General features: G+C 40.9%; 1 protein-coding gene across 2 annotated transcripts in view; it reads left to right on the top strand.

Annotated features, from left to right (window-relative positions):
• The window catches only part of trrap (transformation/transcription domain-associated protein), an 83,549-nt gene that overhangs the window by 35,533 nt on the left and 33,635 nt on the right, over positions 1-14,381 (top strand). For both annotated transcript variants that reach the window (XM_004562324.5, XM_004562323.5), the window contains 13 exons: positions 2,346-2,504; positions 2,860-2,997; positions 4,102-4,212; positions 4,829-4,975; positions 6,728-6,941; positions 7,632-7,760; positions 8,584-8,733; positions 9,839-10,038; positions 10,471-10,592; positions 11,737-11,950; positions 12,086-12,265; positions 12,540-12,686; positions 12,981-13,100. In XM_004562324.5, coding sequence (XP_004562381.1) covers positions 2,346-2,504; positions 2,860-2,997; positions 4,102-4,212; positions 4,829-4,975; positions 6,728-6,941; positions 7,632-7,760; positions 8,584-8,733; positions 9,839-10,038; positions 10,471-10,592; positions 11,737-11,950; positions 12,086-12,265; positions 12,540-12,686; positions 12,981-13,100 — 2,031 coding nt within the window. The remainder of the gene's footprint in view (positions 1-2,345; positions 2,505-2,859; positions 2,998-4,101; positions 4,213-4,828; positions 4,976-6,727; positions 6,942-7,631; positions 7,761-8,583; positions 8,734-9,838; positions 10,039-10,470; positions 10,593-11,736; positions 11,951-12,085; positions 12,266-12,539; positions 12,687-12,980; positions 13,101-14,381) is intronic.

Below are 14,381 nucleotides of genomic sequence, written 5' to 3'. Positions count from 1 at the left end.
CTCACTGACAGGCCGCTCTCACTGGGCCAGATGACTAATCTAATGTAATCACATCAGCATAATTACACTGGGGAGGAGATAATGACAGACAGATGAGAGACTTTGTGCATGTGCGTTTGATAAAGAAATGGAGAGATTGTGTGCGTGTTTGTCTGTGTGCACATGTGATGGACAGGGCTTAGCCACTCTGTCATTAAGGGGCTGTGAAGTCCTGCTCTATCGACTATAATTACCCTCAAAGTGAGAAGCTTTAATATTCTTTGACACTGACAAAAGCCCTCAGATAGACATCTCATCTCTAGCTCCTTTGTCTGCATGTGTGTTTCAGAGTCCCAGTTCAGTTTTCGGAAGCTAAGTGACTCTTGAGCGTGACACTTGAGTTGGGCTAAGTGTGTGTCATCATGTCCTTGAGACTAAGTAAGAATTTGATGTCAGAGTTTGCCTATTCTGACTAAAAGTTTCAAAGTGATTGAACACCCCATTTAACTTTGCATGTGTTATCACTCTAAAATCTAAACTGGTAGGTCTGGAGTACATAAAAACAAACTTTTCCTGTACATGTGTGGACTTGCCTTTATTTTTGTCCACCTCCCATATATTAGTGCATTGTGCATAGACTAGGGGTGTCAAACGTACGCTGTCCACATTCGGCAAAACAACAAAAAAAGAAAAAGAAAAAGAAAGGAAGGGAAAAAAACAAAAAACTAATCTGTACAGTCTGGGCAATGAGCTACCAGGAGCTCATTTTATTTCTGTCATTTTATTTCTTACAAATTAAGTTCAAAGAGTTGCGCTGACAGATTACTTTCTTTGCCGCAGCAGGTTTTCTTCATCATATAGAAAAACAGTTAAATATGTAACTTCTTTATACTAATAGAAAAGGAGGCTTCACTGGTACAGCCCGTTTTTAACATCAAAGTGGGCTGTATGTGACCCGCCATGTAAAAGGAGTTTGACACCCTGGTTTACACTAGATGTTTTGCAGCAGATGGAGCTAGCACAAGGATAAGCTTCCTGGGAGTCGTTCTGTGTGATTCTAGTAGAAGCGCAGGAACAAGATGCTGCAGCAAATGACATATGTAGGCCATTGTTTGGTTGCTTCTTCTGTTGCTAATGCAGTGGAAGAAGGCCTCGTACAATACTGTGCAGAAGTCTTGAGGCATTCGTCCTTGCTTCTATTTTTTTGCTTCCAAGGAGCCGGATTTTCCTGTTTCTTTTTTAAGTGGGCTTGAGCAGTAGTTCTCCAGGCTTTCTGAAGGTTTTTTCTTTCAACGTTGGCTGCCTTTCTGTTTGTTTGTTTTTTAAGTTAAAGCCTCTTAACACTGACCTGTGAATATTCAAGCATACAAAAGGCACCTAACTCAACTTTTTAATTAAATCTAAGCAAAGTATCAAACATAACACAATATGACAAGATATTCAGAATTTTTTGAGGAACGTTTTTTTGGACTCACATTTTTGGGCTGCAAGTACGACAGAGAACTGTTTTTGTATGAGTAATGGGGTTTTTTTTGGTCTCGCAGAGTTTAAGTGGTTCCACTTCATGCAAAACAAGCTTGTTTTTTTTAAAACCCGTAATCTTGTCATCCACACTAGTTTTCCACTCTTCCAGACTTCATCTGGTTTTTACAGAGTAAAGGTTCAAGTTGTGAGAGATACAGATGAAAGGAACACACGCCCCAAGCCACAGTGCAATTTATACTGACGTTTAAATTCGTCTGGTTAGCCTTAGGGGCTATTGTAGTCACTTTTTGTGCCTCTTTTAAACTCTACCATTGGTGCTATCTGTCTGTGGTGCTTTGTGGAAGAAAAAATGCGCCAGTCCCTCCTGACAGCTTCTGTATATAATATTAAACATAAGCTTTTGTGACACTCTATCTTTTAATCATACAGTTAGGTCCATAGGTTATTCAACAGTAACACAAATTTAGCTCTTTAAAGAGTGTGGAGTGACTGTTTATAACATTGTCTGCAATTTCTAAACTGTTGAAGGGATTTAACAGATGCACTGCATTAAGTCACCACTTCAATCACATGGTAATTGCAGGATTTCAAATGTATTGTGGTGAAATAATGGCTTATGAGGCTTTTTGGACTTAAGGGCGACTTAAGTAATTGTTTTCTAACAGTTACAAAATAATTAGAATTTTTTAAAAAAAAACCACATACACCAAAAAACCAAAACCAATACAAACCTGTGTTTTGCATAATCTGGAGTGCTCTGATGTCAAAGTGGATGATGTCAATTGAATATTAGCAGAACAAGGGATATGAAAATATTGCTTGTTTATAGTACTTCAGCATTATGATACTTTTTCAAAGTTATACCTGGTGCTCCCCCCCAGGTGTATTACCCTGTCCGACACCACCTGGTGCAGCACATGATCAGTGCAATGCAGCGTTTGGGCTTCACTCCAAGTGTGACTATAGAGCAAAGGAAGCTGGCTGTGGACCTGGCTGAGGTGGTCATCAAGTGGGAGTTGCAGAGGATCAAAGACCAGCAGGTAAACCACATTATTTTTACTGACTTCTGTTGATGTCAGGAGTACCAGTTTGGGATGGTCGTCTAGGATGTTGACATACAGAGTCACCAAATTATGTTTCTCACTTCTCACAAAAATCTTTTTCCTTCAGACTGAAGACGCTCATTAAGTCACAAAATAAACCTTATTCATCATAGCAGTTAAAGCGTTTCTTGAGCCGTGTACCATAAATGCTCATTACTTATGTTGCTATATGAGCTAGTGACAAACTTCAGCTTTATTGCATTGTACAGAAAGAGACATACTGTGGTTATATTGTGTTAACAATTGGATTTGTCTCCTCCTTTCTTGTGTGTACCTTTCTTTGGCACAACAGCCAGAATCTGAGGCTGAGGTAGGTCCTGGTGGTGAAGGGACCAGTGGGGCTGCTGTGAAAAGAGGCCTGTCTCTAGAATCCGCCGGGGCTGGACAGGACGTCAAGAGATTCCGTACAGCAACTGGAGCGGCCTCCACGGTGAGCTCAGTTAGTAATTAGTCAGATGCCAGACGAATGTGGCTGTGACTGATGGGCCCTCGTGCCCCAGACAGAATGTCTTACCTTGAGAGTTCTCACTTGATATCCCTGTGTTACTTGCTTCTCTAAGGGTGTTTGTTGTGCAGTTTGAAAGCTACTAATAAGACAGCCAGTTTTACTTTTTTGTCTCCACAGTCATTTATTGAATGAGTCTGAGGGGGAAAAATTGCTAACAGGATTGACAGCAGAGTTGTTGCTGTTATCCAGCTTGTCTTACAGCAGTATGGCAGCGTCACATATACTTCATCATATCCCTCTGTGGTCTTTTGTTTTGAGGTCTTTTGGGATACCTTTGTTGTAAAATCGCCTGTTCAAAATTTTAATCAAATTTGTTAATTTGCACTAATGCCAATCTTTCAAAAGGCAGTTTATACTTAGATTAAAGACTCTGAAATTGCCTCGTGATGTGCCTGACACATCTGGAGTTCTGCCACAATCAGCTTAATGTCTGCATGTCGTAGATTAGAGGACATAATTGGGCAGTAACTACACGTTTTAAAGAAAGCTTGTTTTATGTATTAAAGTGTTCATAATGAATTCCAAAATGTAAATGTCCTTTAAAGTATGTCGATTTACAGATCACAGATTTATTAGCCCTGCAACAGAGTGAAAACCTGTCTCTCGCTCAGTGACAGCTAGAATAGGCTCCAGCCCAGCTACAATCTTTAACTGGAAAAACCTTTAAGAGGATGGAAGGATGAATGACACTTACAAAAGTAAAACAAATACTTAAAGGTTATTGTAATAAATATTTGTGCTCTTGTTATAATTTCTGTTTTTTGTGCCTCTTCTTGTGATGTCAAGATAAAAATGCGTCTTTTTAACTTGTCAGAATTTGTTTCTGCTTAAGCTGAGGAAACATTAATTGCCCAGAAAGTTGTCAGAAAAGTTATCAGACTTATTGTGGCTGGAGCCTCCTCTTTGTAGACCGAAAAACCCTTTGTACAGCATTTCTGCCTTTTGACAACTTTCTGTAATCATTCTTTTGTAAAAAAAGAAAAAAGTTTATCTATATTTGACAGATTATAATGTTTGTGTTTGTAGGTATTTGGCCGCAGCCAGTCCATGCCAGGCACAGAGAGCATGCACAACAAACCTGTTGAGAAACAACATACAGACACTGTGGTCAACTTCCTCATCAGGATTGCTTGCCAGGTAAGACCTCAGCCACACACACACACGTGTTTTGCCATCCATTAGTCCTTCCAAGTAGGCACAATTATTCTAACCACTCGTTTGGGTGAGGATAACGCACACACAAACACACACACATGGAGTCACTCTAGAGTCATTGACGACCTTGGTTATTAGGCCTGAAATAGACTGCTGAGATTTCACTCACCTTGACTTTTCCTACTTTATTTTTTGGGCCAAGTTTCATTCTCACTGTTCAGCCAAGCATCTCTGTTGAATATAACCTTCCCTATAACCACTGGGTGCTCACAGAACACTCTATAGCAACATAATCTTTTCTTTGTATTCCTCTCGATAACAGTGTAGTGTGATACTGAATTGATCCCAGTAGAAAAATTATGTCCTCACTGGCCCGAGGGATTGTGATCAGCCAAAGGACATCACACCTAGCGCTGATAGGGATTCAATGTGTTTTTCAAGGATACCTCTCTAAAGTGCATGCTTATCACTATAAAGGTTTGCACAGGGAATGTTGATTGAAAGATGGTATCCATCCTGGATGGTATCCATCCAGCCTCTTTTGAACTCCAGCTGCATGAATTAAGTGCCTAGACAAATATGTTCCTTTCTTTTCTAGGTGAACGATAGCACCAATGTGGCTGGATCTCCAGGGGAATTGTTGTCTCGCCGTTGTGTCAGCCTGATGAAGACAGCCTTGAGGCCTGACATGTGGCCTCGTGCTGAGCTGAAGCTACAATGGTTTGACAAGCTGCTAATGACAGTGGTAAGATGGCATGTACTTTGAGAATGATTGTTACATTAGACTTCATGCATGGTTCATATTGCCAGATCCATACAAGGTGATAATTTAGGTGTGAAACCTGTCAGTACTGCTGTTATTCTGCACTGCCTTTCTGAGTAATCAGTTGTCATTGACTGTGTTCAGACCCGTCTAAGTAATAATTGGTCTAAAAGTTTCTACTATTTAACCATGGTGAATATTACTGTTTGGGGTATGTTTAAAAAAGAAACCTATATCTGTGTAGAGTATTCATGTAAGTTTGTTATTTGGACTTACTAGTAAAAGAATTTTTCAAAGTACTTCAGTCAAACTAGTCTGAATAAAATCAAAATATTCAATCTTTGTGTTGTTGTTCAAGCTCCAAGCAATAAGCAGCAAACAGCTGAGGATAACTAATAGCTTCCCAGAGAAGTTTTCCCTGTCCCCGCTTAAGCTCCGTCTTAGTGTTTGCTCTAACACCTCAGAGTCCTTTGTCTGTTATCAGTAATGCATGAAGTGAGGCGCCAACCACCATAATGACAAAATAATGACAGTGGTGAGATAACAGCACTCTATCCGGGTTGGCCTGTGCCTTCTCATTCAAACCCCCCAAAACCCCTCTACATCCTAAAGCCCTCATCCTTGCTTTCTGTATCGCCCCACTGTGACTCTGTTCATCTGTCCTCGCCTTTCCCTCTGTGTCTAACCACTTCCTCCTCTCATCTCTTTTCCATCCAGCCTCTTATCGCAGCTTTTATTCTCTTTCTTTCTTTTCATCCATGTCTCCTTTCCTCCTCATCTCTCTGGTCTGATTGGGCGTCACTGTTCAGACAAGGTTATCACCACGCGTTGCCAGTTGTCACGTACTGCCCTTGTTCTCTTTTGGGGATCACTTCATCGGCCGCACCCTTTTCTCTCCCTACACACACACATTCACACAAACTCAGTCGGCCCTTCCATATCCCTTTGGGGATTGTCTAACAAACAAGGCCTTCTGTAGGTTTTATGCAGATGTACGCAGGCCCACCCCCTTGGGACCTCGCTCTACCTGCCTAGCTGCCTTACTCAGACTAATGAACAATGCTGTAAATCGGATTACCTTTTATCATCTCATTGTCTCGGCGCAGCAGTGATTAAGAGTCTGGGGGGAGTGGCATGAGGAGGTTGTATTTGGAGTGTAACTTGAGAGACACACAAAACATATACAGTCTCACAGGCATGCCTGCATCTGCATGGTTCCTGCAGCGACAAGTTCCTTTTCTGTTAATGCACTGTCAAATCAATACTACCCTAATATCTAGCAGGAGCCTTATCACCAGAGTCACCTTGTTCATTAGGCAAGATCAGTGCCATGGATCTGTCCCAGATTACCCTCTTGGCCCTGCCATTGTAAACCTTGTTTGCAATTTAGACAAAATTAGGAACCGATGCTGCCCATTGATCTTTGGTTTAACAGCCATCACAATGCCTTGTTTTTGTGTGTGTTTGTGAGCAGTATTGATTTCTGAGTTGAGTGGAATAAAAAAAAAAACTCGGTTGTTTCATCTGTCTGCAGATGAAATTGCACTATTATCTATATTGCTTTGTTTTAGCATTGGGCGCTTGGCTAAAAAGATACATATCAATAATTTTTTTTTTTTTTTTTAGATATGAGGCTTTTATTGAAAAGTCTAAATGGATTTCTATCTGTTTTAAGAGCAATACCAAAAAAAATGACCTTCCACTTATAATGTCTACTCCTTTTTGACCTCTCAGGAGCAGCCAGCCCAAGCGAACATCTCCAACATCTGCACAGGACTGGAGATTCTCTGCTTCCTGTTGACAGTGCTGCAGCCCCCAGCCGTCCTGGCTCACTTCAAGCCGCTCCAGCGGGGCATCGCTGCGTGCATGACCTGCGGCAATACCAAAGTGCTACGTGCTGTCCACTCCCTTCTTTCTCGTCTCATGAGTATCTTCCCAACTGAGCCTAGTAAGCTGCAATGATTTATTTCTAAATTCTCACTGGAAGCCAGACCAGCTGCACACAGGAAAAAACACTATATATCTGATTCCTTTCTGAGAAATCGTCATGCCACACTGTGATAAAATTATAAATAGAAGTGAATTATACTGGCGATATAATTTACAAACTTGCTTCCCCAAAAGGATTAAGTGTTGAGACTCATTGGCATGGGATTTGGGGATTTTACAAACCTAATTATGATACAGCCAACAAAAATTGTTTGCATAATTACAAAAAAAATTATGACTTATAAAAGCTGCAAGTCCTGTATTTTTATTCATAAGACGTGCCATTTCTGTAAGTAATTGTTTAAATTAATGTTTTGTTGTAGTGTTGTAATTGGTTGTGTTCTTAACATATATGTGCAATTTAATGTGATTGATTGTGTGTCATTTTGAAATATGGAGAGATGCTTATGGGAGAATAACTGTCCCGCATCTTTCCATACAAAATGAATAGAGCATCATCTGTTTTAGGTCATTGTATGAATTGTTTTAAAGCACTTTCGACAAAGGCCTAAAGGGGCTTGAAACATAGTGTGATCAATACATTATGATGCTGATTCCTTGCAGCAATATAACTGCGTCACTTTGCACGGCAGTGATTTCGATTTTCAGCTGTTCTTTGTTTGAAACAAACATTGCTGTGTTTTTCTAGGCACATCAAATGTTGCATCTAAGTATGAGGAACTTGAGTGTCTATATGCTGCTGTGGGCAAGGTCATCTACGAGGGGCTTACCAACTATGAAAAAGCAACAACCAACACTAACCCCACGCAGCTCTTTGGTAAGACCAACTCTCACATTTATTTTTTTTCCTCCTTTCTTGCCCTCGGTTACTCTTCTGTTGGTATATACTTAGAAGTGAAAAAAAGTCAATCTCCTACTCTCACTACAGCACCAAGCGGCCCCTCGGTTACTTTTACCAGTTAAGCCATTGAGTGGGCCGTTAAAATGCAAGCCGATGGGCTCTGCTGCTCGGGCTAACATCTGGTCTATTTAAATGGGGGCCACAGTCCAGCGGTTTGGGAAAGATTGTCTTGGGAAGGATTGCTGCTTTCCGCCCCTCTTCCTGTACAAACATTACTGTTATCCACCCAGATGTCAGAGTATTTATAGAAAAAGCTTTCATTGAAGCTTATTTCAAAGAGACTTTGATTTTTTTTTTCTTTTAGATGAAATATGTAGTAGGTTTCAAAATATAGGCCATTCAAGGTGATAAATGGCTATTTGAGAGCAGTCCAAAGGTAATGCTGCTTTATGCAGTTTCCTAAAATTACAGTGGTGGTCAATAAAATAAAAAAAAGCATTCTGTATCCTGCTGTTGCAGTAAAGTCGCAGCGATGTGATGCATCCGTCTGGCCAGGGGGTGACATTTTAACATTTGTCTCCTCTCTGGGGAACAGCAACAAAGAAGAACATTACTCATTCTTATTTCTGCCTCTGTTACACTCTTGAGGGGGGGGAAATATATATATCAAGCTGCGTGAATGAACACAAGCTGACTGCAGGTGTCTGTGTCTGTTACCTCTCCCCAGAGAAGTGAAGCTTCTTGTCAAACTGTTCCATTTCCCATACTTCTTATCCCTCTGCCTTCATTTGTCTTACAGGGACACTGATGATCCTGAAGTCAGCCTGCAGTTACAATGCCAGCTACATTGACCGCCTCATCTCAGTGTTCATGCGCTCACTACAGAAGATGGTGCGGGAACACCTGAGCCCCCAGCAGGCTAACCCAGGGGTGACTGAAACCAGCACAGGTACATAAATACAGTGGAAAGATGTGAGGAAGCCAGTGGCAAATGTAATTTAAAAAGTAATCACATAGGAAAGATGTGCAGTATTTTGAGTTCACAACGTATTAGTCACCATTATTCTCCAAACTTGGCACCAGATAACCACTACTATTTCAGCTGAACTTATTCTACTTGGCTGCAGTTACACCTGGCTGACATTATTGGGGAAGTTTTTGCTCGTACTTTCCCCCAGCCCACGTCCAACAAGGAGCTGACTGTGTGTGAGGTGGACACAACACAGACATGAATGTACACTCGCATCACAGCCTTTCTCAGATTGTTAAAGCTCATATATCCCAGGTGTCTCACCAGTGCCTCTTTCCGTAGAAAGACAGTATCAAAACTTGTATATCAATAGCCCCAGCTGTGTTCTCAGTAGCTCTTGTGGTCAGGAGAGATCCTTTGTGCAGATAGTATGCTTTCTCGGGAAATGTTTCTCAGCTCTGGTTCCCAGTCTGTATTGTCTTCTGCTCTTTTTGTATCAACAGATGGTCACCTTGTGCTCTTTTGCTGTGGGGTCTGAAAGGGTAGTCACAGTTTGACACAGAACCTCTTGACAACTTGCCCTTTATATTAATCCGTGAGGGGGGTGAAAGGGAAAAAACACGTGTTTAGGTTTCCTGTTCATTTACTTTTCTGAACTTCAGAAAGTCTGGCAGTGCATAATTCCTGTTGCTACTCTTCAGACAGGAGGTAATGACTGTAAGATACTATCAGTGCTTTAAATGGGTCCCTAATGGCTGTATCGGGAAACACAGACATTAACTGTCCACCATGAACAGTTAGTCACTAAGACCAAAGGCCTTCTGACCATTAGGCTTTTTCCTCTAAAGATTATTCACGTTTCAGTAATCTAATAAGCTTAACTGTAGTAGTTCCATCCTGATTGTATTGAAAATGTGAAGTTCTGACTGCTGCCACCATTTAAAAATAGATAAGTCATTTCAATTTATTGAAGGCCAGAAAATTTGCAATAGAAGGAAGATGGATAAATGCACAGATAAATGCATCTGTTCTGTAGTTTGTCTCAGCCCTTCCTTTGAATAATTCCATGTGTTTGCTCTGATAGTGACCAGCGAGCTGATAATGCTCAGTCTTGACCTGGTGAAGACACGATTGTCCGTCATGAGCATGGAAATGAGGAAGAACTTTATCCAGGTCATCCTCACTTCCCTAATTGAGAAGTCTCCCGACCCCAAAATCCTCCGTGCTGTTGTCAAGATCGTGGAAGAGTGGGTGAAAAACAATTCTCCAATGGCTGCCAACCAGGTAAGGAGGAGGGGACTGTTCAGGTGTGAGACAGTAAAACAGTATTAAGTGAGGAAAAAAACAAAAACAAATGTGGTATTCAAGAGATCCTGGCATAATTCCTCTCATGAAAACAGGTGTAAATTAAGAACTGAATCAGCAAAGTTGTGAAAGGTGTGAAACCTTTGGACAAACAACAAGCGAAGCACATTTTCTAAATCTAGTAAGGTTAGCATTAGCATAATACCTACAGAGGACTCTCTGGTCTTCATATTCTTTTAAGCTGAAGAAGAGCAAGCGGTACACAGCTGAGCTAGACAGGTGCAGCTGCGAAAAACAACTGAATAGAGAATAGATTATTTTTCTTTTCTCACACCTTTCTATTTGTCTATTGTTCATAATTTTTTTTTTTCCTTTATCCTACTTTCTACCCGATTCTTCTTTCCCTTTCAGATGCCAAACCTGCGTGAGAAATCCATCTTGCTGGTGAAGATGATGACCTACATAGAGAAGCGTTTCCCTGATGAACTTGAGTTAAACGCCCAGTTCCTGGACCTCGTTAATTACGTCTACAGGTAATTACTGTCATTCATCACATGGCTAAATGGCCACGCCACTGACGCCACACCGCCCTTGCATCCATCTTAACGTGAGAAGTGAAGGTCGGGGGCGGTCGAGGCGGGGAAAAGACACAGAAGGTTGGGTCAGGGGGAAAAAGGAAAATAAAGATGAAGAGAGCTTGAAGTACCAGAAGTGTACCTTTCCTTTTTTATGACGAAAAGTTAATTATTAACGATGGTAATAATTATAATAAGATTGTTAAACTCAGGAACTGGATGAACTAATTTAGAATCATTGTAGCTGTAAAAAAACAACAAAAAAACAATTAAAAGCTGGAAAATTTAAGATGGCCACGAAAAGATTGACTGATGAAGATTGATAATAGGGTTACAGTACTATCAGTATTCAGCTAGCTGATGACAGGACACCCAGCAGGTGGTGGTCAAAGGCGAGAGACCACCTCTGCCGGCTATTCATCAAACTGTGGCCCTCTTCACCTTTCCATCTTCTACACATACACATTTAATCAGCCCAGTGTATCCGCATCCTGATGCCAAAAGATTTAAAATGAGCAGTAAAGCCATGATGGACAGCAAGTAATGATAATGGAAGGATAAAGCAGCTGTGCCAGCGCAAAGTGTGATTAGGAGGACGGTGTAAATACGAGCAACATGCAGCTGTGGCACCGTGTTATTCTTTTCATCCCACCTACTCTCTCACTGCTTCTGTTTTATGAATCATCGCTTCGGAGCACATTCAGTGCTGTAGAATGACGTGGAAACGATTGCATTTGTTGTTTCAATAGTTAGGTAGGTAATGTTACATCAGTCTTATTGTCAAAGATGCAGACTTTTGCCCAATATTCAGTTTTAACCACACCAAATGTAAGAAATAGTTCAAAAAGTTGTAAAAACAAGAGTATTTTCCAAGTTGCAAATTCCTGCATTGTTTCAGTGGCATATACATGTTTTGCCAACAGCTCTCAGGTGCACGGGGCACCAAGTTTTATCTGTGTGTGCAGTTCTCTGTATTACAAGTTAATGGTGACATTTTCTAACTCGGGCGCTAATCGCCCCACGCCCACACATCCCATTTTTTAAGAACATTTTTGGTAACGGGCATCTCAGATTCTTTCTCACAAAACTTTTGCCCCTTTAGGGATGAGAGCCTTTCAGGAAGCGACATCACATCAAAGTTGGAACCAGCCTTCCTTTCAGGGCTTCGCTGCAGTCAGCCAATGATCAGAGCCAAGTTTTTTGAGGTGTTTGATGCCTCTATGAAGCGGCGCGTCTATGAGAGGCTACTGTACATCTGCTGCTCTCAGAACTGGGAGGCCATGGGCAGCCATTTCTGGATCAAACAGTGCATAGAGGTAAGCAGTGGGTCTCGGGTCTTTCTGCAGGCTTCGTAAGGTTTTTATCCTGCGGGCATCTACGTGCTGGTTATCTGCCACCAACCGTCACCAATCTTCTTTTATGTATTTTGCACCTGTTTGTGTGTTTGATAGTTGTTACTGGCAGTTTGCGAAAGAAACACCATCATTGGCACCAGCTGCCAGGGATCCATGCTGCCATCTATCACAAACGTCATCAATCTGGCTGACAGCCACGACCGCGCCGCCTTTGCCATGGCAACGCACGTCAAGCAGGAGCCTCGCGAAAGGGAAAACACCGAGACCAAGGAGGAGGTGAGATACACAGACAGGCGCACAACGCCTCGCAACGTGTCTCACATAAATTGCCACATTATCCCATTAGGAGTTTTTACATACTGTGGGTCTAAGAAAAGAGTAATGCTGTGCCTCTTTGCTCATCTTAAAAATTGTCTCTGTTGTCGTCATTCGTCCATTATCAAGAAGCTGTTGATAAAATGGTCTTTCAAAAACAGCCCAACACGAAGACTAAATGTCAAAGCTTGAACAACAATACATGTTTTTCCTCTCCTCATTTACCCCCTGGTAGGATGTAGAAATTGACATAGAATTAGCACCAGGTGACCAGACAGCCATTCCCAAGACTAAGGAGCAAGCAGAGAGAGACACAGGCAACCAACTGCACATGCTCACCAACCGCCATGACAAGTTTCTTGATTCATTACGGGAAGTCAAGGTAAGGCACGCCTTCAGTTTTGACCGGCTGATGAAATGAATTGAACTTTGATAGAGTGTAGGCAAAATTACAGAGATCATCCAAGGTTGACTACTTGCAGTTCAAAAACAATGTTTTATGTATTAAATTAATTATAGTTTCAAAACATTTTCATGTTCCAGTGGCATTATTCATTAACCCTCAAGAAGGATGAAAATGTCAGCAATATTCTTGAGCCCTAAAAGCATGAATTAAGAGTCAGTGCCTTGCAGAATCAGCAGCCAGAAGCTTTCATTTGTCTCTTTTCTGTGTTAGACGGGGGCACTTTTAAACGCCTTGGTTCAGCTCTGTCACATCTCCACACCGCTGGCTGAAAGGACCTGGGTCCAGCTTTTCCCTCGCCTCTGGAAGATCCTGTCTGACAGACAGCAGCATGTAAGTATAATTTATTAGCATCTTTCTTCTTCTTTTTTTTTTTTTTTTTTTTTTTTTTGGCTCCCAGAGCAAGAATGGACAAAAACAGTGTGTGACGTGCATGACCAAACCATCCAATATCCTGTGAATAGTCAAGAGAAAGACATGCATGCTGTATTGTGATTTACATGATGATTTCTTTTTAGCTTCAGCAATAGCAATATGTACATCCAAAGACATAAAGAAATATTATTTAAATGCTCCCTTAGGCTTGTTGTGTCCGCTATGAAATTCCTTTAAAGGGTTCACATTATTATTAAATGTCAGTAGATGTAAACTGCAGCTCGATTAGCAGGTAGAGACTTAAAACCAACAGATGTTATTTCTAGTTAACGTGTACATTTTCTTTTTGTGGTCATCATATACAAACACATGCCTTTCTGTACTGTTTCAATAACTTGTGCAAACAGGCAGAGTCTTATTTCTGTCTCAAAATAATTAAAAGTGATTCAACTTTTAAACGAGATGCAGTCACTGGTCAGATTCTGAATAATTTATTCCTATGCCAGACCTCAAGCCACAAATACTTAAGTTATTTATTTTGATGCCTGTCTCTGCATTTTATGTAGCGATTATGCCAACTTATGGTAAAAATGGAAAGATTACTGCAATTGAGGCTTTCTATCCCTGGGTTGACTCTTACAAGGGAATGACAGAAAAGTATATTTTCCATCGGAAGGATTTTGATGACACGTTGGCGTTCACCACCAGTCTAATTAAAGTGACCATTAAGGCATAAATTACTCCATGCTGTCATCGGGCAGCGAAAATTGCATTCATTACCAATACATCAGAGTGTGTCAGTCATGATTTTCAGAGCACTAACCCCATGATCATACTCAAGGTCTATTCTGTCCAAATGTGTGAGTCTCTGATTGCAAAGAGTGGTAGCATGCAACTCAAGCTAGCATATCATGCATTTTCACTGATTTTCACATTGTATTGAATAAATATATACCTCCTTCAAAGTTGCATTACTTTAAAAAAGGACAGCTTATAAAAAGAGCTGGACAAAGTGGTTTAATTACTAATGCAGTAACCATGTTTTTGCAGTATTGCAGAAAATACCGTAGATAATGTATGTAAAAGTGCAACATGGTTCACTGATTGGTCTTGACTAACTTGTTGATCATGATGTGGTGTGATACAGAAAAGCAGCATACAGTTGTGTCATTTATCCCTTGCCATTCCTCTTATGTGTTATCCTCTACCTCTTTTTTCCTGTTTCTGAACAGCACTCTC

The sequence above is a fragment of the Maylandia zebra genome, linkage group LG8, assembly GCF_041146795.1.
Source record: "Maylandia zebra isolate NMK-2024a linkage group LG8, Mzebra_GT3a, whole genome shotgun sequence".
Classification (NCBI taxonomy): domain Eukaryota; kingdom Metazoa; phylum Chordata; class Actinopteri; order Cichliformes; family Cichlidae; genus Maylandia; species Maylandia zebra.
The sequence above is the reverse complement of the archived record's forward strand: the minus strand, read 5'-3'. Positions and strand labels throughout refer to the sequence as shown.